We start from the raw sequence: 25,716 nt of genomic DNA, 5'->3' as shown, positions 1-25,716 counted from the left end.
AGGCTTTGCTCGCAGTGTGGCTGAGCTGCGCTATGTGTGGACCTCAGTGAGTCTTTGTCACAGGAATGGGGTCCACCAGGCAGAGATTTACCTCCCACCCTGGCTTGGGGCCCCGTGAGGCCTGGGAGGAGGTGGTTGAGCAAAGTGATCACAGTAAGCTCAGCAGTGAGAGGGAAGAGTATCCACACTCCTCATCATGGGTGAAGCAGACCAGGTTTGTTTGTGGTGCCAGGGGTTGAATCTAGGGACAAAACTTGCTCAGCTCAGAAGTAAAGGATGAAAAGTGGCTCTGCAGGCTAGGGAGACGGTTCAGTGGTTTGGTGCACTGGCTGCTCTTCCAGAGAACTGGAGTTCAGCACCCATACTGGGTGGCTCAGAACCACCTTCAACTCTAACTCAGGGGAACCAACACCCTCTTCTGGACTCCAAAGTCACCTGCACACATGTGGCACACAAACACACATACATAAAAATCGTTAAAAAGAAAGAAAAAACAAGCAAGCAAGCAACTGGGTGTGGTGTTCCATACCTTTAAGCACTCAGGAGGAAGAGGAAGGCTCATTTCTGTGAGTTTGAGGTCAGTCTGGCATACATAGTGAGTTCCAGACCAGCTAGGGCTACATAGTAAGACCCTGTCTCAAAAAAAAAAAACAAGACAATAACAAAACCAGAAAACATTAGGGAGATGTGCATGAAGCAGCTCGTATTTACAGCTTCTGTTGACAGTCTGAGGCTAGCCCTCACATCCCTAGTAACAATTTTGGCTGGCGGTGAGCACTGCCTGGGTTTTTACACAGGATTGGCCCTCTCAGGCACTCAGTCCCCATTGTCCCAGCTGGCATTCAGTCATTACTCTCACGGAGCTCACAGCCAGGAATTTGCATCTTCTGCCCTGGGTTAATATTTCCAGATCAGCGAGTGTTCAGTCCCAGCCTTCTTAGTACATTTTATTATCCCTTGACTCCATGCAGTCCCCAGCTCTCCTTTCAGCTCTTAGCAACACATACATATTAGCCTATGATTTATCTTGCCATTTCACACTCATGTCATAATCCACTCCTGTTCCTCTAAGATTTTTATGTGTATGTGTGTATTGCCTGCATGTAGGAAAGTGCACCTGTGTCGTGCAATGCCTGAGGGAGGACAGAAGAGGCTGTCAGATCCCCTGGGACTGGAGTTACAGACAGTTGTTAGCTGCCATGTGGGTGCTGGGATTCAAACCTGGGTCTTCTGCAAGAACAGCCAGTGTTCTTAACTGCTGAGCCATCTCTCCATCCCAGAATGGATATAGTTATAAACAGAAAATTTTGGGCTGTAGAGATGGCTCAGCAGTTAAGAGCACTGGTTACTCTTGTAGAGGACCAAGTTCAGTTCCCAGTAATCACATATCAGTTAACAGCTGTCTGTAATTCCAGTTCCAGGGGATCCAATGCCCTCTTCTGGCCTCCTCAGGCATTACATGACATAGGTGCACAGGCCAAACACACACTAAAAATCAATTAAAAAAAAAAATTTTTTTTTTGGTCTTTTTGAGACAGGGCCTCCCTATAGCCACAGCTGGATTGGAACTCACTATGTAGACCAGACTGGCCTTGAACTCAGAGATCTGCTTGCCTCTGCTGGGATTAAAGGTATGTGCTACCATGCCTGGCCCACATCATTTTCCTTTAAAAAAAATTTTTTTTAATTATTTTTATTTTATGTGTTTGAATGTATTGCCTGCATGTATGTGAGCACATCCATGTTGTGTAATGCCTTGGAGGTCAGAAGAGGACATTTGATTCCCCTAGAACTGGAGTTAAGGGCAGTTTTTAGCAGCCATGTGGGTGCTGGGAATGGAACCCAAGCGAAAGCAGTCAGCTCTTAATCACTGAGCCTACTCTCCAACCCCATATCATTTCCCTTCTTTGAAGAGAGGGAGCTTTTGCTAACACCTTGATTTGTTTTGGTTTTGTTTGCTTTGGGTTTTTTTTGAGACAGAATCTAACTCTGTAGCCCAGGCTGGCCAGGAATTCACTATGTAACTGGAACTTTTTGTGATCTTGCCTTAGCCTCCCTAGTGCTTCCATTACAGGAGAACTCTGGAGGCAGATCTCTGTGAGACTGAGGCCAGCCTGATCTACATAGTGAGTTCCAGGCCAGCTGGGGCCACAGAGAGACCCTGTTAAAAAAACAAAAAACAACAAACAAAAAAAAGAGAGTTCCAGGCTGGCCAGGGCTACATAGTGAGATCCTGTTACAAAAATAAGTCACTTTGTGTTTGTTCAACTGGCAAACAAAGGCATGAAAGACAGGTGAAAAAATGAACCTTTTGTAATGCAGAATTCATTGTTCATTGCTCATTGTGTATGAGTTCTGATACATACAGGCAGGAATATGACAAGACAGCTCAAAGTGATGGTGTTGAAAGAAAAGATGATATAGGAATGATGCCCTGGGCAGCTGACTCCCAAGAGATCAAATACAGGCAAAGGATCATGTAAGTAACCTTATCATACAAGATGAATATTTACCTGACCATAGGTGCTTTTGTATTGATCTCAAATTTCTGAAGTCAGGATTTGGCAGGTAAGAAAGAAAATAATTGGAGGGCCAAGATGGCAGTGCAGCCGGGACAATGGTGGCAACAGAGACTCCCATGCACACCGGCAAGACAGAGCTCACCTAGCTGCAGTCCTCAACATCAGGAATCTGAGAAGACTAGAGATCTCAGAAAATAGAGGACACTGGTTTAAAGCTTGGGCAAAGCTGTGAAATTTCCCAACTACCACTCAGAGAATCTTAGATTGGAGGCCGGTGAGCTAATTGCTGCCTGATGTGAGGACCTAGCTTCAGCTTTTTTTTTTTTTTTTTTTTTAAGAAAAGAGAAATTTTATATGAGCTGGAGAGATGGCTCAGTGGTTAAGAGCATTGGCTTTTCTTGCAGAAGACCCAGATTCAAATATCAGCACCCACACGGCAGCTAACAACTATTCATAGCTCCAGTTCCAGGGGATCTGATGCCCTCTTCTGGCCTCCACAGGCACTGAACAACACAGATGCACTTACATACATTCAGGCAATAACACTCATATACATAAAACAAAACGAAACAAAACCACCAAAAAATAAAGATAAATCTGCACTATAGAAAAAGTAAAAGCTGCAAAAACTTGTTTTTAATGTTTAAATACTTTTTTTTTGAGACAGGGTCTCCCTGTAGCCCCAGCTGTCCTGGAACTCACTATGTAGACCAGGCTGGCCTTGAACTCACAGAGATCTGCCTGCCTCTGCCTCCCAAGTGTTGGAACTACAGGAATGCGCCACCACACCTGGCTAAAATACTTTTTTTTAAAAAAGTTAGAAAATTTAAATGGTCAAAGTTTAAAAATCTATCACTGTGAATTTTCCCCAGCTTTCTTGAGTCTAATAGCCTTCCCACCCTGATTCTTCATTTCTTATAGTTTACAGTTTTTCTTCAGTAAACACCATCTGAAGTAATCTGTAAGTAATCAGCACTTCCAGCATCCAGAAATCACAGGAGTGGCACTGGGAAGACTTCAGTGTTGCTGCAGGGCCGTTCCTGGACTGGGCCTACTGCTGCCAAGGTTCCCAGGACCTGAGGCAAACCTGGGGCCCCTTTCCACCTCATCAGCCTTCTTGTTCTGCTTGGGCACTGCAGGCCTGCCCAGAGCTTGGTGTCCTGGTGGCCATCCACCTGTTTGGCTTCATTCCATTTTGATCCTAGTCAGTTCCCACCTTCCTCCTCCACAGAGTTTCAGAACCCAGGAGTGAAACTGCAAGAGACCATCACCCCACTAAAATCAGAGAGCTGCCAGAGTAGGAGGTCACCCTATTCCCTCTGCTACTCAATGCCTCATATTGACGGGGTTCTGGTCCTGGCCAGACCAGCCTTTGGGTTCTTCCTCCTCCTCGGGCCATCCTTAGGAGCATGGGTACCTTCTCAAGGCTGGGTCGATGTCCCACGCTGATGAATGTCATCCCCAGTTGCTGGCCAATTCGGTAGAGCTCACTCTCCACTTCCTCTGTCAGGGCACTAGTGGCTTCATCAAGCACTGATGGCAGAATGAGGTGCCAAGGGATCACAAAAATACCCTTGCCTTCTCTGTTACTCCTCCAACCCATATTCATCCTGGGGTGTGGGAGTTGACAGTTGCCCTGGCTTATAGGCTCCCTGCCTCAGGGAGAACACGGTCCAAGAGAGCCATGCTGGACTAGAGCACACACACACCTGTGAGCACGGCCCAAGCCCCTTAGCTTCACACCGATAAGTGCCCCTGCTTGCTGAGCCTTTACAGTCCAGGGCTCCCAGTTCACTTAAGGCTGTGCCTTCAGAAAAGTCCACAGCTGCCATATATACACACCCCCTGCCAGGTATAGCTGTGGGGATGCTCACTCATATGGCAGAGGTCAAAGAACGACAATCCCAACAATTCCCAACTTGAGGTTGCCATAGCAGAAGTTTAATGGTAGGTATTTACATCCTTATGCCAAGGCACCAAGCACTGCTCATCATGGCAGGAGACACAGGAATGCCCAGCTATACACAGGTATGCACAGGTACATGTGAGCACATGCTGTGCCTGGCATGTGCATTTGCAATGTGGACCTCACCTGCATACTTTGGCTGCAGGTAGAAGAGGCGGGCGAAGGACAGCCTTTGCATCTCCCCTGGGGACAGGACATCATACCTAAAAAAAAGAATGAGGTGAGCCCTAAAAGGTGACAGCCTGACTTATACCAGGAATAGGCCTGCAGAAAGAAGTTCTCTGTAGAGATAGGCCCCAGTTCAAAGGCCCTCCCTTTTAGGCACAGCCCTGCTTCCCATGATATAGGTGAGACCCAAACCATGCCCAGGGGTACGACTTGAACTGATAGACCAGTAAACATCTGGCTGTTGGGGAAAGAAGCCATTCTATCCCTTGACAGGGTTGTTGGGACCCACTGCCTTCACGGGGAAGTTCTTCATTCTTCATTCTTACCAATTCCAATCCACTTGCTGGTCCAGACCCTCTGTCCTTGCCACCAAGCTGGACTGTAACAGACAGAGGGCACAAAGTCCAGGGAAGTGTCCACCCCTGTTTTCTGTCATTCTAGCTTCCAAACACACAAAACTTTTCTGTGACAGACCCCAGTGGTATACCAAGGTGGTGCTATCACCTGTACACTGTTTAGACTAGCTGGAGTATGCTGACAACATACAGACAGACTCCATTCTCAACAGAGGCATTTAAAAATTCTCAACAGAGGTCAGTGAGATGGGTCTGGGATTGTGCTTACTGTGCAAGCCAGGTGATCTGAGCTTGTTCCCTGGAACTCAAGGAGAGACCTGACTCCACAAAGTTCAAAATAAATCCATTTTGAGTGTGTGTGTGTGTGTGTGTGTGAGAGAGAGAGAGAGAGAGAGAGAGAGAGAGAGAGAGAGAGAGAGGCGCAGAGAGGCAGAGAGACAGAGAGAGAGCTCATGGCTGTGTTAGAGTCTTTAGGGCCCCTGTCCTACTTACCAGGCCTGCTAACTCCAAGAACCTCATGATCCTCTCATCATCAGTAGAACCTGAAAAGCAGAGACAGCTTCAATAACACATCAGGCCCTCTGGCTGGCCAGAATGAATAGCAGAGGCAGGAGCCCCAGAACAAACTTGATAGGGGAGGGGCCGGTGAAAGGAATAACTGCTTCCCTTCTCCAATGGGTACCTCTCTTTGGGGAAGATGAGGTAGCAGGATGGATTCCCCAAACAGTAAGCAGCTAAAGGAGAAAACCCAATTTGAAACCAGCAACCTGGCCAGACACTCTTCCAATAGGCACAGGGAAGGCCAGAGTCAGGTGGAACAGAAGCTACTGAGATGAGAAGACGGACCAGCTCACCTGAGTCAGGGTAGATCTCCTTCAGGGGGTATATCACCTGAGAACAAGAACGACACTGGCTATGAGGGTAACAGGGACAGTGGCAACAGGCCCCTGCTCTTAGAATCCCTAAGAACCACACAGAAAAGACAGCTCCTCCCTACCTGAGCCGAATAGGGTCACCTGACTGAGGGATCAGCAGGAGAGATGCAGATCAACTAGGGGGCAACCATAACCTTCAGAGGGAAGAGTCTCAGAGCCTCCTGAGGGCAGAGCCTAGAGTCCAACCTTAGTGTCCAACACACAGGCCAGCAGCCCCAGGGGGTTTCTCTGAGTTTAGTCCATAAATACTATATAGAATGTTCCTAGAACCTGGGAGTTCCCAGGCATGGGCATTTTATTACCCTACCTTTTGCCCCTAACTCCCTAGGGCCTGAGGGCTGCCAGTGTTATAAGACCCAGATGTGAGTGGGTCACATGAGGTGGGAGGAGTGGGCCCTTGACCCAGCTGACCTGCTCTCGAAGTGTCCCATCAGTGAAGAACGGCTTTTGTGGCAGGAACAGCACCCCGTGGGGCCCAAAATCAGCCAGCATCTGCACTGAGCCTGCAGAGCCCACAGAAGCCTCTATTGGGAGACCTCCCAGAGAAGGTAACTGCCCCTTTTCTCCATTTCACCCTCTTCCCACCACACTGCCCACTAGGGCCAAGGTTAGGTCGGAGGCAGGGAGGGCCTGGCTCTCACCCTTCGTGCTCGCCCACAGGCCTCCCAGAACCCGCAGCAGGGAGGTCTTGCCAGTGCCCGTGTTGCCTGTGATGAGCAGGCTCTGCCCTTCACAGATCTTCAAGGTCAGGTCCTTGACTAGGGGTTTGTCAGAGGAGGGGGCCGAGATGGAAACCCGTTCAAGCAGAAAAGCTGTGTCCACTGGATCTGCTGTTGGCCACTCTGGGGCCCTGGGGAGACGGGAAGGTAGGAGGACATGCCATGTGAGCAGTACAGGGCAAGTGCCTGGCCTAGAGACAACTCTGCCTCACAGGCTCTAGGGTCTTACCATGCCCTTCAAATTCTTATGTGGATGTCTTAATCCCTGTGCCTCAGAGTATAATGGATGTGGAAATGGTTCTTTAAAGAGGTGATGTTGGGGCTGGAGAAATGGCTCAGTGGTTAAGAGGACTGGCTCCTCTTGCAGAGGACCCAAGTTTGATTTCCAGCACCCATACGGTGGCTAACAACCATCCATAACTCCAGTTCCAGGGGATCAGATGCCCTTTTCTGCATGGCACAGGTGAACTTATATACATGCAGGCAATACACTCATACACATAAAATAAAAGTAATAAAAAATATATATGTATTTTTTTTTTGTCTTTTTGAGATAGGGTCTCCTCGTAGCCCCCAGCTGTCCTGGAACTCACTATGTAGACCAAGCTGGCCTCGAACTCACAAAGATCTGCCTGCCTCTGCCTCCTAAGTGCTGGGATTAAAGGCGTGTGCCACCATGCCCGGCATATAAAATATATTTTTAAAGGGTGATGTTAAGGGGTTAGAGAGATGGCTCAGTGGGTAAGAGCACTGGCTATTCTTGCAGAGGACCTGAGTTTGGTTCCCAGCACCCACATGACAGCTAACAACTGTCCATAACTCCAGTTCCAGGGGATCTGATGCCCTCTTCTGGCCTCTGCGAGCACTATACAACATGGGTACACTTACAGATATGTAGGCAATACACTCAAAGTTTTAAAAAGAGGTGATGTTAAGAGGAGGCTGTTAAGAGTGGACCCCAGGGATGGGGCATGCACAAAGGGGCCATGTGAGAACAAATGAGAAGGTGACCATCAGTAAGCCAGGAGAGATGAATGTCTTAGGAGAAAACAACCCTGCTAGCTCTAATCTTGACCTTGGATTTCTAGCTTTCAGAACTGTGGAAAGTTTTCTACTGTTTAAGCCAGTCTATGGAATATTGTCATGACAGCCCAAGCATTAACATGGGAATAGAGATGGAACATTTAATCTGTGGGTCCTGTACCCACTGGGTGCAGCCCCCTACATAACTGATCTTAATCAGTCTCAGCATCTATGAATGGTAGATGTTTGCCCTGCTTGGCACATAGCTCAGGTATCTAAGTGACTTGCCAGGGATACAGAGCTGACTTTGCCTAACTCTAGTGTTGGCAGGGTTTTTTGTTTTTTCTTTGACATAGGGTCTCACTATACAACTTAGAAGGCCTGGTACTATGTAGCATAGTGAAGCCTTGAACTTGCTGCAATCCTCCCCTCTAGGCCTCTTAAATGCTGAGATTACATGTGTGGGACACTACACTTTCTTCTTTTTTATTTTAAATATTACATGTGGTAGCAGTATGGGGTATGAGGGGGCTACCATGGCACTTGTGTGGTCAGAGGAAAACTTGCAAGAGTCGGCTCTCACCTTTCCATGTGTGTCTGGGGGATAGAACTCAGATTGTCAGGCTTGGAAGCAGGTGCCTGCTGAGCCATCCCACAGGCCCATCATCTTGTTCCATAACCCAGACTAGCCTGGAATTCAATATTCTTGTGCCTCAGCCTCCCAAGTGCTAGGATTTACAGACATGAGACACACCTGGCCTATTGGTAGGATTTTTAATTAATTTTTTTGCTGTTGTTTCTGAAGCAGGGTCTAGCTCTGGCTAGCACGGAACTATGCAGAGTTGTGGGAATACCCTTGTCTCTGTCTCCTAAGAGCGGAGATTTCAGGAATGAGCCACCAACAGGCCTGGCTTGTTGGGTTTTCAAGGTGTCATGGTGTGATTAGAATACTGATAGCAAGGTGGGAGTGGCCAACACTCAACAGCTCTGGAGCTGCTGGCACTCACAGAACAGCATCCTGGTTGAGCAACAGTTTCACACAGTCTCTGAGCCATTACCCCAGTCTCTGGCTCACAGTGGCATGAAGCTTCTATTTTAAACAGAGTAACTGTTCGGGCACTCATTCCTCAGAAGAGAGAGTGAAGACTGGAATTCAGACTGCTTACATTGTTTTAGAATTCTTTTGCATGTTTTTTCTTTTTTCTTCTTTTTTGTCTTCAGGTAGCCCAGGCTTGCCTTGAACTTGCTACATAGCTGTGACTGTCCTTGAACTCCTCTACCTCCCAAGTGCCACCACGCCTGCCATGTTTCCACTGTTGAAAGTTTACTAGGTGGCTACAGTCCAAGTACTTTCTAAGGATGAAATCTGATCTTTACAACTTCTTAGTGAGAAGGTTTCATTAATACCCTTCTAGAGATGAAGAAAGTGATACTCAGAACAGTTCAGTAAATTTCCCATATGAGATTAAAAACAAAAAAAGATCCTGAGCACAGAGGAAGATCAGAAACATTCTTGGTTCCCAAAGATACATGAATAAAGACATCTCTGCATCTGAGGGAGGCCTGGGAAACAAGGGGCACACTCTGGGGAATGGAGTAGTGGTAGGGCTCAGCAGCAAGAGAAGAGGGTACTATTCAGATTTGGGTTTTTAAAAAAATTACTATTTTTGTGTCTATGTGTGGTGTATACATGCATACGCACGTGTGCATCGCACATGTGGATTCCAGGGGGCAATGTATCCATGGAGCCATCTCCCAGCCCCCTCTTCTGCTATTTAATCAATCAATCAATCAATCAATCTATCTATCTATCTATCTATCTATCTATCTATCTATCTATCTATCTATTTATCTTTCATTCATTCATTCATGCTTCCTGCCTCAGCTTCCTAAATACTAGGATTAGAGGTGTGAACCACCATGCCTGGCTTGTTTTGTTTTTGTTGTGTTATAGTGCCCAGGCAGAAGGCATATGTGCTTCCATTGGCTGGGGGATGACAGAAACCATACAATGGGTGCCAGAATGACAGTTACAACAACAGCAAACACTTAAGATGCATTTGGCACATGCAGATTGCTTCCACTCACTCATAACTCTGCTACCCAGCTGGGAGGGGGCTCAAAGTTGAACCCAGCTGGTGTCGCCTGTGTTCTTACACCCACAATGCAGCACAGTACTCACTTGTTCAAGTCACACTCACTCTCACTTGGGGTCTCGCAGTCTTCTGATTTCTGGGACATGTCTAGCAGGGCTTCCTGAAGCTCTCCAATCCTGGGCAAGAATAAGCACCTGAGGCAGGATCTAGATGCCAGAAGGAGGGGGGACTCCATCCTGTGTCACACCCACTAAAATATGGTGGGATTCTGTTTCTTTTTCCCATTCAGGTTTTCTTCCAGTGGCTCACACTCTGTTCAGGAACTAGAGGTAAGACACCACCTCACCTGTGGGTGTAACCCGCCACATCCGAGAAGGTGGTGGAGAGGTCAATGAGTTGGGTGAAGCAGTTGATGAGGTAGATGCACACGAAAGCATTCTGGGTAGGATGGAAAGCTGTCAGTGCAGGCCCCAGGCAATGGGCTACAGTGGAAGGACTTTCCAGGAGGCACTCTCACCTTGCTGACAAGGGTACTAAGCTCTGTGGGGCTCAGGTCTCCATAGATCCCACTGAAAATGGGGATTGCGATGACAACATAACTCAGGATGCTGCCCAGATAATCAAAGGTGTTGATACCAACTACAGGAGACAGAGTGTGTGAAACAAGGAACTACTCATGTGTTCTGCAGAGGACACAACCCTCAGGATGGGGAGTAAGAAGCCAAACAAAGCCATGCTTCCTCCAGACCCTCATTCTCCCGAGGACACCCACAGCAAAGGCAGTGGCTCCCCTGGTTAATTCCTTCAGGGGAGGGCGGGCAGAAAGCAGGGAGGCATAGTAAGGGAAATGGACCATCCCCACCCCGTTGTTCCACCTCTGGGGTTCCCTCTGCCTACTGTACAGCCAGAGCTCCTTGGACATCAGCTCCCTCTGGGTATGAAGGAGTCTCTGCAGCCTGCGGTCTGTCCTCATGTGCTCAACGTGCCCGGCTCTGATGGGAAAGATTGGAGGTTCAGGACTTGCAGGGGCTCAGCAAGAGTGGACTACCCTCACACCATCACCAACTGCCTCATTTTGGGACCAAGGCCATCCAAATAACCTTAGCCTCAGACCCTTTCTTCTACTAGTACCCACCCACAGCTTGATCCTCATGATCCTGTCTGTGGAAATGCCATGAACTCTGGAGTTGGCCACACCCAGTTCAAATCCTGGTTCTAGCTGGTTTCTGCTTAAATAACACGTGGTTACCTAAGCCTCTAACACCTTATTTTTTCTCATTGTAAAACTGAGATAATAACATCTACTGAGTAGGTTAGAATGAGATTTAAGAGTTCTGACGCAGGGTCTCATGTATCCAGGCTAGCCTTGAACTTGCTATGTAGCTCAGGATGATCTTGAACTCCTGATCCTTCTGCCTCCACCTCCTGAATATAAAGACTATTAGGTGTGTGCACCTGGTTTATGTGGTGCTGGGGATTGAACCCAGGAATTTGTGCATGCTAGGCAAGCACTCTACCAACTAAATTACACCCTGAACCCTAGAATATAAAATGTCAAGCAGAGGGACCCTCAATAAGTAAGAGCTGGGAGCTGGAGAGATGGTTCAGCAGTTAAGAGTATTGGCTGATCTTGCATGACCTGGGTTCAGTTCCCAGTACCCACATGATGGATAATAGCCATCCATAACTCCAGTTCCAGAGGAATCCAATGTCCTCTTCTGGCCTCCACAGGCATTGTACACATGTGGTGCACTTACATACATACAGGCCAAACACTTAATACACATATAAACTAACTAAATAAAAATAAAGAGCTGCTATTAGCTATGATGATGATGATGATGATTACTACTGTGGTGCTGGGGACAGAACTCGGGGCAGTGGGCATGCTAGGTTCTAGCACTGAGCTACATTCCCAGGCTCAAGAGCTACTGGTATTAACCAAATGAAATGGAGCAGTCACTATGTGCCAGGCTCTATGCTGGTCAGCTAGTGCAAGGAAGAAGTGGACAAATAGTTCCTGTCTTTAAGGGACTCTCACTTAGAGGGCAGGTGGCCAAAGTGCATTAACCAGGAAGAGTGTCAATGTGTCCTCAGGACTATGGTAACAAACAGGCTTGTCCACTAAAGGACAACTCTCCAGAGGAGGTCGCTTGAACTTCAATCCTAACTAGGAATTTTCCAAAAAGAAAAGTTGGAGGGAAGAAAGAAGGTATCTTAAACTTTTCAGAGGCTGCAAAGGAACCCAGGCATGGTGGGTGGTACACGCCTTTAATTCTAGCACTTAGGAGGCAGACACAGGCAGATAGCTGTGAGTTCCAGACCAACTAGGACTACTAGGACTACATAGTAAGAACCCCCCCCCGCCAGAAAAAGAAACCCATCTGGAGCTCCAAGAGCTAACTAAAAACTAGCCTGGTTTCATGTTGGGGGACCCTGCTGCTAGGGTTGTAGTCCTCCATGTCCAGATAGCTCTAAGGGGCTCGGCCCTATATGGAAGGACTCTCCTTCTCAGTGGCGGCCTCCTGCTCTCTGCCTGACTTACCTGGAAAGTGCCGCCAAGCATGATACCTGACCTTATTTGGAACATGACCTTTGGCATAGTTACCTGGAGTAAAAACTACCCCCAGGTTTTTTCTATATGATAATTAGGCATTTCCCCATAGTCGGATGATAGGATCCCCGTCACATGTAAATAAAGCATACTATGAGCACCTATAAGCATTGGCTGCTGCCTCCACACTATATTTTCCCTAACACCCACTGAATAAATGGAGCTGTTTCACTGAGTCTGGAGCTGTTTGTATCACTGAACCTGCTTCCCCGGAAGGGCTTTCTTCCGTCACTGGCCGTCCTGACCCCGTTCATTGCTTCTGCTCCCTTTGTCCTCATGGATCGGTGGCCAATGACCCATGAGGGGAGGGAGAGACCCCACAGTTTCCCTAAAGTTTTATGAGTACAAGATTCAGAATCCAAAAGCAAATTCACCACTGGCCCTACTTACCCCACCACCCAGCTCCAGCTCAGATTCTTAGTATTCCTGGTGTCTTGCTAAGTACAGTAGAGACTGACAAAAAAGCAAAGGAACGGAACTATCAGACTCACTCACTCCAAGAACAGGTGATCCAAGAAGTAACTTGATTTTTTTTTTTTTTTTTTTTGAGATAGGGTCTCACTAGGTAGCCCTGGTTGGCCTGGAACTTAATATGTAGACCAGGCTGGCCTCAAGCTCACAAAGATCTGCCTGCTTCTGCCTCCCAAGTGTTGGGCTTGAAGGTGTGCACCACCAGGCCTGTCAATAACACAACTTCTGGAGTTGGAGAGATTCAGTGCTTAAGAGTGTGTACTGATATTCTAGAGGACCTGAGTTCATTTCCGAGCACCCTGATTGGCTCACAACTGTCTGGGACTCTAGCTCCAAAGGGATCCATCTCCTCTGGCTTCTTGACCTTCTACAAGGATCCTAGTCCTTCCCATGCTACAGAGATACAGGATCAGCCTTGGATGCCAGGAGGTAACAAGTAAGCTACTTCATGGATCGGAATTCAGACAAAGGTGATACCTCAATTATCAAAATAAACCATCATTTTATCCTTTGGCCATTTTAGGCCACTAAGACCAAAGAAGTCACCTGTTACAGAAGCAGTCTCTGAGCCCAAGGATAGTGAGAAGGATAGGGAGAGGGTCACAGTGAAGTATGACATGCTCTATGGTGCCAAGAGGGTCATAGACCCTCTTTCCTTCTCTATTACTGACTCTAGAAGTCAGGAGGGGAACTTTCTCCACTAGACTCACCTGTAGAAAGCAGCAGGCTCAGCATTCACCCGAATCTGCATATGCTTGAACCTGGGCAGAAAGAAGGGAAATGTGAGCTGATAATGGGGAGCCCTGGATCAAAAGGAAGCCCACTTCCAGACAGCAGAGCCTAGCTCCACCTCTGGCCTGTGACAGGGGCTGAAACCCCAGGGCTTGGGTGGGTCTGCAGGAGTTATGCAAACAATGCTGACCTGAGCTTTCTACTGACAGAACAAGCATATTCTTGCCCATAGGACCTCCTCCCCCAGACCTGGCTTAGCAGGAGGTAAGAAGCACAGAGCAGGGGCTAGATCAATCAGCTGCCCAAGACAGGGTGATGAAACAATAGTGTGTGAAAAGGCCCCCAGATGATGCTTCACATGTATCATCTCCTTAATGCTCCCAGTTCTCCGAATACACAAGCATACTGTCCACATCAGAGATGAGAAAACAGAAACGTAAAGAAGCAAATAACACTCCCACCCCCACAAGATCATCCGTAGCTAGTAAGTGGCATAGCTGGGACTTGTTACATTTAGGCATCCTTATCTAGCCCCCATCCTTTATCCTGAAGCAAGAGACACACCTGAAATCTCCCTCCAGCTTCTCCTGCTGCACCAGCTTTGTCACGATGGGCCCCATCAAAGTTTTGTTCACCATGGTTCCCAGGATGAAATACCCAAAGATGCTTACAGGCCCAAGCCAGCCTGTGCTGAAATGGCGTAAGAGAGAGGGTGAGGGGATATGGGGTGCCCCATAGGTCTATATATCTCAGCCCTGCCTCCATCCCTCTCAGGTAGCCCCTGTTCAATCTCAGCATCCCCGAGGACCCTCTGCTTCTACGTGGGGACATCTGATACATAGTAATAAGCTGTTAGAGCCAGGATCTCTGACAGTGAAATATCACAGGACCAAAGAGGGGGCAGGGTCATAACTGTGTGAGCTATGAAGACTCCCCGGGGTGCAGGTGGGAGGGGGAAGATGAGCCTCTCTTGGACCCTGACCTGCTCTCTGTTTGGGAGACTCTGGGTAAACACCAGGCTGAGGAGGATGGGCCTGGGAAGGGAGAGGTTGCACCTTTTGAAGCACTGATAAGTGTAGTAGGTGAGGGTGAAGGGCGAGATGATCAGTTTGCTGGCCATGCTGCTGAGCTGCCGGCAGAACCGCTCCACGTCCTGGCTTATACGCTGGTCCCTAAAGCCAACAACAGAGTAGCTAGACCCAGAGTGAGCTGGGCTCCAGACTAGGGCAAGCCAGGGGACTTCTACCTCTTCTTCTGACCTTTCCTTTTAGTACCTCAGCAATACCCACAGGAAGATGGGCCCATATAAGTAGCCCTTTACCTCTAAATAGGATTCTAGATAGCTGTATCTTGTGCTGCCTCAGTTTACCCTACAGGAAAAGTGGCACCAGAAAATCCAGCACCCAAGAGCCTGAGCCTGCTCTGTATAAAGCCAAAGGAAAAAAATAAGGTAGAACATGGTCTCCTTAAACTCAATCCTCCCTCTTCTCGCTATGGGCCTGAGTCTGCTCTAGTTCAGCTGTCTGGCTAACAAAGCTTCACAGGGGCCAAGCCATCCTGAAGAGACTGAGGTGAACAACAGCAGCAGCAGCCACCTAGCCACCTTCCAAGAACCCTGACTAGGAAGCTCAGCTTGAGCTGAGGAAAAGTCACCCCAGGCAGGCAGCAAAGTGCTTGCTGTGGAGTGGTGACTGAGGAGGGCATAAGTGTGAAGGAGAGATCCTGTAAGTCTTATCTCAGCACCAGGGCCAATGAGGAACTCCTATTCCCAATTAGAAATGTGACCTTGGACAAGTCACTTATAATCCCTGGGTCTCAGCTTCCTCACCTCTAAAATAACAACAGCTTATACTTGAACACTTGATGTCAGGCACTATAGATATATATATATACATTACATGAACAGTATCATTTCATCCTCATTACATCCTTTGAGACAGACACTATTATCTTCACTGTACAGAAGGGGAGCATGGGGCTTAGTAAGAGTGAGAAGCTGGAAGGTGGCAGAATGGGGATCTCAATCCCAGACAGCATAGCAACAGAAACTTTCTTTTTCTTCTGCTTCCCCCTCCCCTGGCCCCGTACATCCAAGAGCTGGCTTTCTTCGCTTGCCTTATTGCAAAGCTCAAGATAGGGAATAGACTAAAGAGAGCTGTTCCCAACTTCTTTTTAGCTCCCTATTCTCAAACCCATGATCTTTTGAAGAACATCATCCCCACACAGCTCTGGATAGCAATGATGGCCTCCTGTAGGTAAGTGCAGTCAGGAGTCTCCAGGGCAAAGCTGGATGGATGGGGCAAGCCGGTGGCAAGGATTGAGAGGGGTGCGTACGGATTATCGATGTCATCCTGCAGCACGTTGAGGGTGTAGTACACACGGGCCCGGAAATACAGGTGGTGCAGGTGCTCAGTGAGGTCCTTCCTCCAGCTCACATACAGCAGCTTGCAGGTGAACTGGTCAAAGCTCTTCAGCTGTGTGGCAGGGGAGTAAGGGGAAGGGAAGGAGGAAGAGATGGCTTCCTGCAAGTCTCGGTTCAAAGCTCAGCACTGGTAGGAGCTTCTGCTGACGGGGCACAGTCCACTCTGATCACTCAGCACTTTTCCTTTCTAAAGCTTCAAATCACAAGATTCCCCTTCCCCCATTCACTCATGTGTCTGCTCCTTCAAAAACACTCGAAGGGATTATCAAAGTAAGACCCTCAAGGCCCTTTCTGCAGTGTATATGTTACACTGAACATCTGGAGATTGGGGACTATATGGTCTGTTCCATTTATGTTTTTACTCCTCTGTTGCCAAAGCATGAAAGAGGCTTCCAAATACCTTGGTTTTACACACCAAAATGGTGAATTTAGGACAAGAAGAAGCATCCCCAAGAAACTGCTAGTCCAGTCTGACAGAGGGCATCAATCTGGGTCTTGGCAGAGCCTTGCTCATCATCTGCCATTTCTGAAAGACATCTGTGCTAAGCACTAGGGAAATAATGAACCCACAGTCCAGCCAGTGAGCAGACAACGGCAAAAGTATAAAGACTGTGGCAGCAGCAGAGAAAGGGCCAAATCTGACGAAGGAAACACGAATGACATGTTGAAGGAGTCTCAAAACAGATGACAATGGAGGCATCTTGAAAAACAATCAGGCTGTTACCAACTCTACAAGTGGTAGAGGAAGGTGGCCATCAGACAAGAAAGTAGTAGGTGGAAAGAAGGTGTGACACTGTGCCAGCTTGAGTCACACAGTCTCAGCTGCCAGAGAAGCAGCAGTGACTCTGGCTATGGATCCTGGTTTTAAAGTGCTCTGAGCTCTCTGAAGTGAGAATTCTGGGAAGGGAAGGGACACTGGCTATTTCCACTGAATGCTGAATTAAACCATAAGTTTATGGCCAATAGTGAGATCAAGGCCCTGACTAGGGTTCTGATCTCCAGGGAAAGTATCCTTCTAATTCCCAGAAAAAGGAAGAAACACACCCAACAGCTTGGTTCCTGCTTCCTGAAGCCTAAATCCCACCAGGCATTCCATTCCTGTTAGACCAGAGAGGGAAGCCCACAGGGAAAAGGCAAGCCCTTACTGTGGAGTTGAGAATGATGAGAACAACAGCCAGGAAGGTCAGTGCCTTAAATCCAGCCAGGTCTTTGTTTCCCAAGACTCCATAATACTGACTGGGGATCAGGCCAACCTGGTAGATCACCAGTTGTTCTGTAGGGAGGGAGAGGGGCCAGAAATCAGAAGAAAATGGAAAAGGAAAGACATTTCCTCTTGATACTCTTGATATTGGCTCCAAGGATAAGGAAAGGAATTCTGAACCCAGGCTCTTCCCCTTCCTCAAAACCCATTCACTCACCAAGGAGGGTCACACACAAGAGAGTCAGAAACATCAAGACATTCTGTGATGACCAAGAAGGAAAGCAAACCTTCTGTATCCTCAGGAACCGCTGGACGAGTCGCAGATCTAACCGGGGCCTGCAGAAGTCAGTAATTGGAGAAAAGGCTCAGAGGACAGTTAAGTCTTAGTGAGCAGTTATCCTCATTTTTCTAGAGAGGATCCAAGTTTTGCACAAAGAATGGCTTATGAGTGCTAAAGACGGCCAGTTAGTAGATATCAGTGCAAAAGTGACCCTACTCACCTAATAGAAGCAAATGTAGAAAAATATCTTAATGAAGATACCTTAATGATGTTGAGATGATCTAATGATGATGATCCCATCTCCTGGGGCTGGAGAGATGGCTCACCAATTAAAAGCACTGGCCGTTCTTGGAGAGAACCCAGGTTTGGATCCTAGCACCCACATGGTGGCTAACAACCATCTATAACTCCAGTTCCAGGGGATCTAGTGCCTTCTGGTCTCTGTGGACACCAGGCACACACGTGATATATATATACATACATATGTAAAACATTCATACACATAAAATAAAAATAAACTTTTGGGGGGGTTGTTGTTGTTGTTGTTGTTTGAGACAGGGTCTCTGTAACCCCAGCTGTCCTGGAACTTGCTCTACAGACCAGGCTGGCCAGAGAGCAGGCTGCCTCTGTCTTCTGAGTGTTAGGATTACAGGAATGCACCACCATGCCCAGCACTTTTTTTAAAAAAAATTTGCATGCATGTGTTTAGATGCACTTGAGTGTCTAAATATGTGTACAAGTGTATATATGGAAGCCAGAAGGCAAACTTGGTTGTCTTTCCTCCAGAGGCCATCTACCTTGTTTATTTGTTTTTAAGACGGTCTCTCACTGCCCTAAATATATATATATAAATAAATCTAGGTACCCAAGACTAGGGAAATAAGGTCTATGTACCCAGGGTAACATCGCACAACATGATCTCGAAAACATGTTTAGTTAGAAAAATATTTTTTGTCTATTTTTAAAATCACAACTTATTTAAACGAATTCAAAATCACTATATATATTTTAAGGTAACGCAACAATTTACATAAAGTAGTCTAAAATAAAACAAAACAAAACCGAAGCATAGGGGCTGGAGAGATGGCTCAGCCATTAAGAGTGCGTACTGCTCTTCAGAGGTCCTGAGTTCGACCCCCATCACGTGGCTGACACAACCTGTCACAAATGCCTCTGGCCTCCGCGGGTGCCCACACTTATGTGCACATATCCACACACACACTCGCATGATTTAAAGCTCAGAGTAGGTGTCCGAGGAGTGGCTCGGGATTGGGAATAGAAGGAGGGGAGAAAGATACCAAAAGAGGGTTCTCTGCGGTACCAAGAACAGGCTAGTAGGAGCAAGGACCCGCTCAGGGTGCAGGGGCTGCAGAAGTCCTGCGGAGGCGGCAGCAGGCGGCGAGGCCAGCGGAGGTGGTCGCTCCCGCGCGAGCCCCTCTTTCTCTGCGGGTGCCCGGAGCTGCAAGGTCCCCAACAGCCCAGCAAACCCGGTCGCCCTCACCAGCTGCCCTGTTCACCTCGCTCCAGCTCCGGCCGCGAACCCCGGGACCGCCATGACCTGGGATGCGACCGACGAGGGAGCGGAGCACATCCAGGGTCAGTTCAGGGCAGAGTCCGCCGAGCTTGTGGCCGAGTCCTCCGAGCTCTTGGCCAGCCCGCCGGAGCGGAGGGGAGGGGCTCCAGTGACCACCGAGACACGCGGCTAGAGAGGAAGGCTCCAGGAGCCACTCCCGGAAGCGCAGAGGTCCCGAAAGAGCCAGCGAGTGCACAGAGTATATAATGCGGCCAGCTGCTAGAGCGGCCCCTTTGGATCTAGGAGGTTCCCTGTTTGACAGCCGGTAGCCGGGAATGTAACTATTTTATGACAAGTATATTAGATTCTGAATATAGTCGATGTTCCACATTTTCTCCTAGAGGATCCGGTGTAATCGTTAATTTTTTAAATTTATTATTTCTTATTTTATGTGTATGAGTATATTGCCTACATGTATGTGGGTTGCACCCGTGTCATGCAATGCCGCGGAGGTCAGAAGAGGCTTCGGATTCCCCTAGAACTGAAGTTAAGGACGGTTTGTAGCCACCATGTGGGTGCTGGGACTCGAACCCGGGTCCTCTGCAAGAGCAGTCAGTACTCTTAACCGCTGAGCCATCTCTCCATCTCTCCATTTTAAATTTTTTTTTAATTATTTAATTTTGGGGCTGGAGAGATGGCTCAGCGGTTAAGAGCACTGGCTGTTCCTGCAGAAGACCAGGTTCGAATCCCAGCACCCACATGGCAGCTAACTGTCCGTAACTCCAGTCCCAGGGGATCCGACAGCCTCTTCTGTCCTCTGTCCAGCATTGCACGACACAGGTGCACTCACCTACATGCAGGCAATACACACATACACATAAAAATAATAAATAAAATACTTTTTAAAAAATCAAAAACAAAATCCTTCTGGATATCCAGTTATTTGGAGAGGAGAAAGAAAAAGAGACCACCACATTTCCAATTCACCAAAGTAGTCACGGCTATTTTCAACTCATCTTTTATTTCCTCTGCCTCCCCAGTGCTGGGATTAAAGGCGTGCGCCACCACACCCAGCTCTTAATTTTATTTTTTAAGAAAGGGCCCCAAGGCCGGGTGTGTTCTGGCTGACCTAGAACTCTATGTAGACCAGGCTGGCCTCAAATGCAGAGATCCACCTGCCTCTGCCTCCCTGAATGCTTTTAAATCAGGTAGGAGATGTAGCTCAGTGGTTCATGGCTTGCCTAACATGTACAAGGCCCTGGGTACCATCCCTAGCACTGCAAAAATAAACACATAAATAGGTCTTCCAGCTAGGTGTGGTGGCTCAAGCCTGTAATCCCAGCACCAAGGAGATAGAGTTCCAGCTCTACCGCCAAAGAGCAAAACGAAACAAAAGACCAAACAGCTGTTTTCATTTTTTATTTTTTTTATTTTGGTCTTTTTGAGACAGGGTCTACCTGTAACCCCAGCTGGCCTGGAACTCACTATGTAGCTAGGCTGGCCTCCAACTCACTGAGATCCACCTGCCTCTGCCTCCCAAGTGCTGGGATTAAAGGTGAGGGTCACTACGCCCTGCTGAAAAAATAAAACATTTTTTTAAAAAATCATCAAACCAGCGACTGGAGAGATGGCTCAGCGGTTAAGAGCACTGACTGCTCTTGCAGAAGACCCAGGCTCGATTCCCAGCACCCACATGGTGGCTACAAACCATCCTTAACTCGAGTTCCAGGGGAATCTGACGCCCTCTTCTGACCTCTGCGGCATTGCACGACATGGGTGCACTCACATACATGCAGGTAATACACTCATACACATAAAATAAAAGTAATAAATAAAATATTTAAAAAACCCAACATATCAAGATTCAAGCATTGAAGATTAATAAAGCAACCCAAATATTAAGGCAAATAATCTCAGCTGGGTTTGTGGTGTTTGAATAGAAACAAAAAAACCCCATAAGATTAACTGGTCAAAAACAAAATCTCTGTTGGAAGACCCAACCTTTCCAGTTTCACTGGACAATCACCTGGTCATAGGACCACCCCTAGGAAAGCAGGTTCATCTTAAGTCATGCTAAGTAGATGGGCAAAATACCTAGTGCATTAATAAGATAGTGAACTTTTCCTGGCTGGAATCCCTCTTCCTCGTGCAGTGCTTCTGGACCTGGCCACAGGCATGTGGCTCATTATAAATCTGCCCACTTTTCCGAAAAAAGTGTAATCTCTTCTTTTTGTCTTCATATCCCTTTTCTAAACATGCTTTCTTTAATGCTTTGGGCTGCCCCAGTATCTTGTATTTCTTTTCTTTTTCTCTAAAGCTTCCTTCCCCTGCCATGTGGCTGCTATTTTGCCATGTGTCTGACCTCCATGCAGGCTCTAAACCTGCATGGCTTCATGGCTTGTTTCCTTCTCCCCTCCATTCTCCTCCTCAAGGCAGCTGCTGAAATTCACAGCTTGCCTGCCCTGGGGATTTTTCTTTAAAGTCTAATAAAATTGTCTTAAAGTGGGTTGTCTCCCTTAGCTACAGGGCCAAGAGCCCCATACAAAAAAGATAATAATAATAAAAAGCTGGGTGTGGTGGCACAAGCCTGTAGTCCCAGCACTTGGGAGGCAGAGGCAGGTGGTTCTCTGTGAGTTCAAGGCCAGCCTGATCTACATAGTGAGTTCCAGGACAGCTGGGGCTACAGGGAGACCCTGCTTCAAAAAGACCAAAATAATAGTAATAATAAATACCAAAAGTGTTGAAAGGGAGAAAGGTGTCTTCCCAGCAATAAAAGGAGGAGGAGGGGGAGGAGGAGGAGGAGGAGGAGGAGGAAGAAAAAGTACATGACGTTATCAGAATAAAGTGATGGGGAGATATAGGAGGAGTTGGAGGGGAGGGAGAGGGCATGGATTTGATCAAAACACCTTATATGCATGTATGAAATGCTCAATAAATTATTTTTTAAAAATTATCCTAAAGCTTTCATTTGAGTCCAATCTTAAATTCTTTGATGAATGAGACTTAAGAACCTTCTAGGGGATACTGTTTTTCCCTTTTATCTGTGGCATATGCCTGTGATCCCAGCATTTAGGAGGCAGAGGCAGAAGAATTAGGAAAACAAGGTTATCTTTGGCTATGCAGCCAATTCCAGGCCAGCCTTGGCTACAAGAGACGCTGTCTTTTAAAAAAGACAAGCAAGGGGAAAAAAAAAGACTAGCAAGAACCAGGTCGGGTGGTACCTCCTTTTAGTCCCAGTATTCAGGAGTCAGAGGCAGGTAGATCTCTGTGAGTTTGAAGCCAGCCTGTTCTACATAGACAGTTCTAGGCCAGTCATAACAAACAAACAAAAAGGCAAGCAACCTCTTTTCTTGAGGGACGTCTAGGTTTTAGACTTGTGTTGTAACTCAGAGGTGGAGCAAATATCAGAATGCCTAAGGCAGTGGGTATCACTGTAGAGTTTGGAATTTGGTATTTGGTAGCATAAGCCTTCTAAGGCAAGTGATCTAACACCGAGGTACATCTCCAGCCTTAATATTGCATATTTAAACTTTTTTTTTTTTTTTGTCTTTTCAAGGCAGGGTTTTCTTGTAGTTCCAACTGGCCCAGAGTTCCCTATGTAGACCAGTCTGGCCTCTAACTCACAGAGGTCCGCCTGCCTCTGCCTCCTGAGTGCTGGGACTAAAGGTGTGCCCCACCACGCATGGCATATTTAAACTGTTAAGTAGTAGTGGGGACCAGAACACACTTCCTTGAATTATAGTGCTTTGGCGTGCTGAGTATTATATTTATTTACTTATTTTTTATTTTCTTAATTTTTGAGACAAGGTCTCATGCAGCCCAGGCTGCCTTCAAACTCACTATGTAATCAAATATGGCCTTGAACTTTTGATTCTCCTGCCTCCACCCTACTAATATTAGGATTACAAGTAATACTGGGGATTGAACCCAGGACTTTCAGCATGCTAGGCAAGCAGTCAACTAACTAAGCCACATCCCCAGCCCAAATGCTGAGTATTTTAAAGGAGATTAGAGCTCCTCATAAAAAGTTCTCTCTGACTTTCTCTGGTGATCTTGTCTTTCTCCCTTAAATTAGCAGGTCATAGAAATTAGAACCCCTCTCCTCCAAAGCTAACCATTAAGCCTAGAAATATTATTCTAACCTTCCCCCACCTTTCTGTCTGGGAGCTGTCCATAAAGAAATTCTCTGGGCTGGGGATGTAGCTCTGTGGTAGAGTGATTGCCTAGAATGTACAAGGCCCTAGGTTTGGTCCTCATCACTGGGGGCAGAAGAGGGGACCCAAAGCTACCCTAACCTACCAAACATCGTAGCTTAGCCCAGCCTATTTTAAACATTAGCTTACAGTTAGGCAAACTCCTGTTACACAAAGCCTGTCTTATAACAAAGGATTGAGTATCTGATGTGGCTGATGAGAGCTGCAACTTGATGCTGTTGCCTAATATCATTAGAAAGTGTCATATCACATATGACAGGCAAAGATCAAAATCCAAGACTCAAAGTATGATTTCTATTGTAATGTGTATCATTTTTTCACACCACCATAAACTCGAAAAATCATGAATTCGACATTGTAAACCAGAGATCATATCCCTAGGTGTGTGTGTATGTGTGTGTGTGTGTGTGTGTATGTGTGTGTGTGTGTTTATACCTGTAATCACTGCCTCCTACTAGTGACCGTTTCATCCTTGAATTTGTGGACTCCTGGAAGACAATGATCCTACCTGATTAACTCATCAAGGAGGCTATAACTGATGCTATGGAGATATAACTCTTACTGGTACGTAAGTCCTTTGTAAACTAGTATAACTCTGCTCTTCAGAAAGCAGTGAGAAAAGCATGGACTCAGACTACCTGTGTTGTGATTCTGCTTCTGTGGAGTCTGGGAAGGTTCCCAGGAAAGTTTCTTAGCTTCTCCTGCTTCTATTTTCTTGTAAATGGGATATTGCTAGCACACTCCTGGTCAGCTTCCCATCATCAGAACTTGAGAAAGGGTAATAGGGAGATGTGATTTATTGAGTTGTCTCAGAGAAAAGTAAGAAAAGTAGTGAGATCAGGTATAGGGCAGGGTGAAGATCCCATGCTATCTTACCTGGGGTCTAGTATTCATCTGATCCACAGGAGCTCTTGAACTGGACCACAAGGCAATCCTCCTTGTGACAAGGGCTAACTTTTAATGCCCCTGAGTCCCTTAGTCATTGATTGCTGACTGTTCTCCTTAGATTGTCTGGAGAAGATTAAGCTCCCCAGGTGGCTCCTTTTTTGGACTGAAAGCAGTTCTCTAGAGAAAGGGCAACTGCAACTGGGATATGGTATAACTCCTAACAAAAGAGACAGAAAACTACCCATAATGTAAAAATGTTATTGTAGCAATAACGAAAGTGGGTGGGGTGGGGGCAAAAACATCTGCTATACTCACTGTCTCACAAGGTGATTGGGAGGGTTCAACATGATACTACATAAGTAGTGCATGCTTAAACTAAGCATTTTGCTAAGCTCTTTGCTTTAGAAATACTTCATAAAAATACACAGGGCCAGGCACAGTGGTGCATTCCAGTGATCCCACTGCTTGGGAAACAAAGGCAGGAGGAATGGCAGTTGAGGCCAGTCTGGTCTGAGACCCTGTCTTAGAAAAAATAAAAACACCAAGTATGGTGGTGTTTAATCTCAGTACTTGGGAGGCAGAGGCAGGCAGATCTCTGTGAGCTTGAGGCCACCCTGGTCTTCATAGAGAGTTCCGGGCCAGCTGGGGCTACAGGGAGACTCTTGTCTCAAAAAGACCACAAAAAGAAAAAAAGAAAAAAGAAAAAGAAAGAAAGTAAACAAAACCCCAAGGACCTGGGAAATGACTCTGTGAGTTTGATTCTTAGAACCCATGTAAAAAGCCAGATGTGTGTCTGGAGAGATGACTCTGTGGTTAAGAGCGTGTACTGTATCAGAGAGGACCTGAGTTCAGTTCCTAGCACTTAGTTACTGGCTCACAGCCACCTCTAACTCCAGCTCCAGGAGATGCAACATTTTCTCCTGGCCTTGAAGGCACCTGCACTCAAGTGCACAAATCCACACAAAGATACAGATAGAGGAGTTGGAGAGATGGCTCAGTGGTTGAGAGCACTAGCTGCTCTTGCAGAGGACCAGGGTTCAATTCCCAGCACCCACATGGTGGTTAACAACCATTTGCAACTCTATTTCCAGGGGATCTGACGCTGTCTTCTAGCCTCCACAAGCATTGTACCACACGATGCCTTGCATCCATGCAGGCAATACACTCATACATAGAAAATAAAAATAATAAAAATAAATAAAAAGATAGATATACAGTGCAAAAATCCACATACAGATACAGACATATACACATAATTCAAAATAAAAATAAAATCTTAAAAAAAAAAAGCCAGCTGGATGTGGTTACACACACCTTTAATCCCAACATTCGGGAGGCAGAGGCAGGGAGATCAAGGCCAACCTGGTCTACTTACTGAGTTCTAGGCCAGCTGGGGCTACAGGGAGACCCTGTCTCAAAAAAATTTTTTTTAATTATTTATTTAATAACCACATACTTAGAAGCATTTAATTACAACAGTGTTGACATATTCAATAACAATTTTCTGAGCTAAGATGAATCTCTTTCAAAATTGGCTGTAAATTTTTAGTTTACAGTTGAATTAATACAGTTATACAATATTGAACTCAGTATAAG

At 46.7% G+C, this 25,716-nt stretch overlaps 1 protein-coding gene and 1 non-coding gene across 8 annotated transcripts; one reads left to right on the top strand and one right to left on the bottom strand.

Annotated features, from left to right (window-relative positions):
* Positions 1-2,248: 2,248 nt before the first annotated feature.
* Positions 2,249-2,379, top strand: LOC115067110. The gene has a single exon (XR_003846545.1). It is a non-coding gene; the product is annotated as a small nucleolar RNA SNORA40 (small nucleolar RNA).
* Positions 2,380-3,224: 845 nt separating this feature from the next.
* On the bottom strand, positions 3,225-19,167 carry Abcd4 (ATP binding cassette subfamily D member 4). Of its 7 annotated transcripts, none has more exons than XM_008849746.3 (19): positions 19,023-19,122; positions 17,443-17,561; positions 17,170-17,297; positions 15,937-16,076; positions 14,658-14,774; positions 14,167-14,292; positions 13,581-13,631; positions 10,683-10,777; positions 10,303-10,424; positions 10,132-10,223; positions 9,872-9,961; positions 6,589-6,797; positions 6,359-6,450; positions 5,867-5,903; positions 5,505-5,554; positions 4,983-5,035; positions 4,615-4,691; positions 3,940-4,055; positions 3,225-3,776 (listed from the first exon to the last, which is right to left on the bottom strand). In XM_008849746.3, the coding sequence occupies exons 1-19, from the start codon at positions 19,094-19,096 to the stop codon at positions 3,708-3,710; spliced, it is 1,857 nt and encodes a 618-aa protein (XP_008847968.1). In that variant the 5' UTR covers positions 19,097-19,122; the 3' UTR covers positions 3,225-3,707. The 7 variants fall into 7 exon arrangements, with proteins under 7 accessions (XP_008847968.1, XP_029410289.1, XP_008847970.1 ...); XM_017802378.2 differs by having other exon boundaries at positions 3,226-3,776; positions 17,513-17,561; positions 19,023-19,167; XM_029554428.1 differs by having other exon boundaries at positions 3,226-3,776; positions 18,804-19,158.
* Positions 19,168-25,716: the final 6,549 nt, after the last annotated feature.

Source organism: Nannospalax galili, unplaced genomic scaffold, assembly GCF_000622305.1.
Source record: "Nannospalax galili isolate Female #2095 unplaced genomic scaffold, S.galili_v1.0 scaffold24, whole genome shotgun sequence".
NCBI lineage: Eukaryota > Metazoa > Chordata > Mammalia > Rodentia > Spalacidae > Nannospalax > Nannospalax galili.
This window is presented reverse-complemented; position numbering and strand designations above follow the sequence as displayed.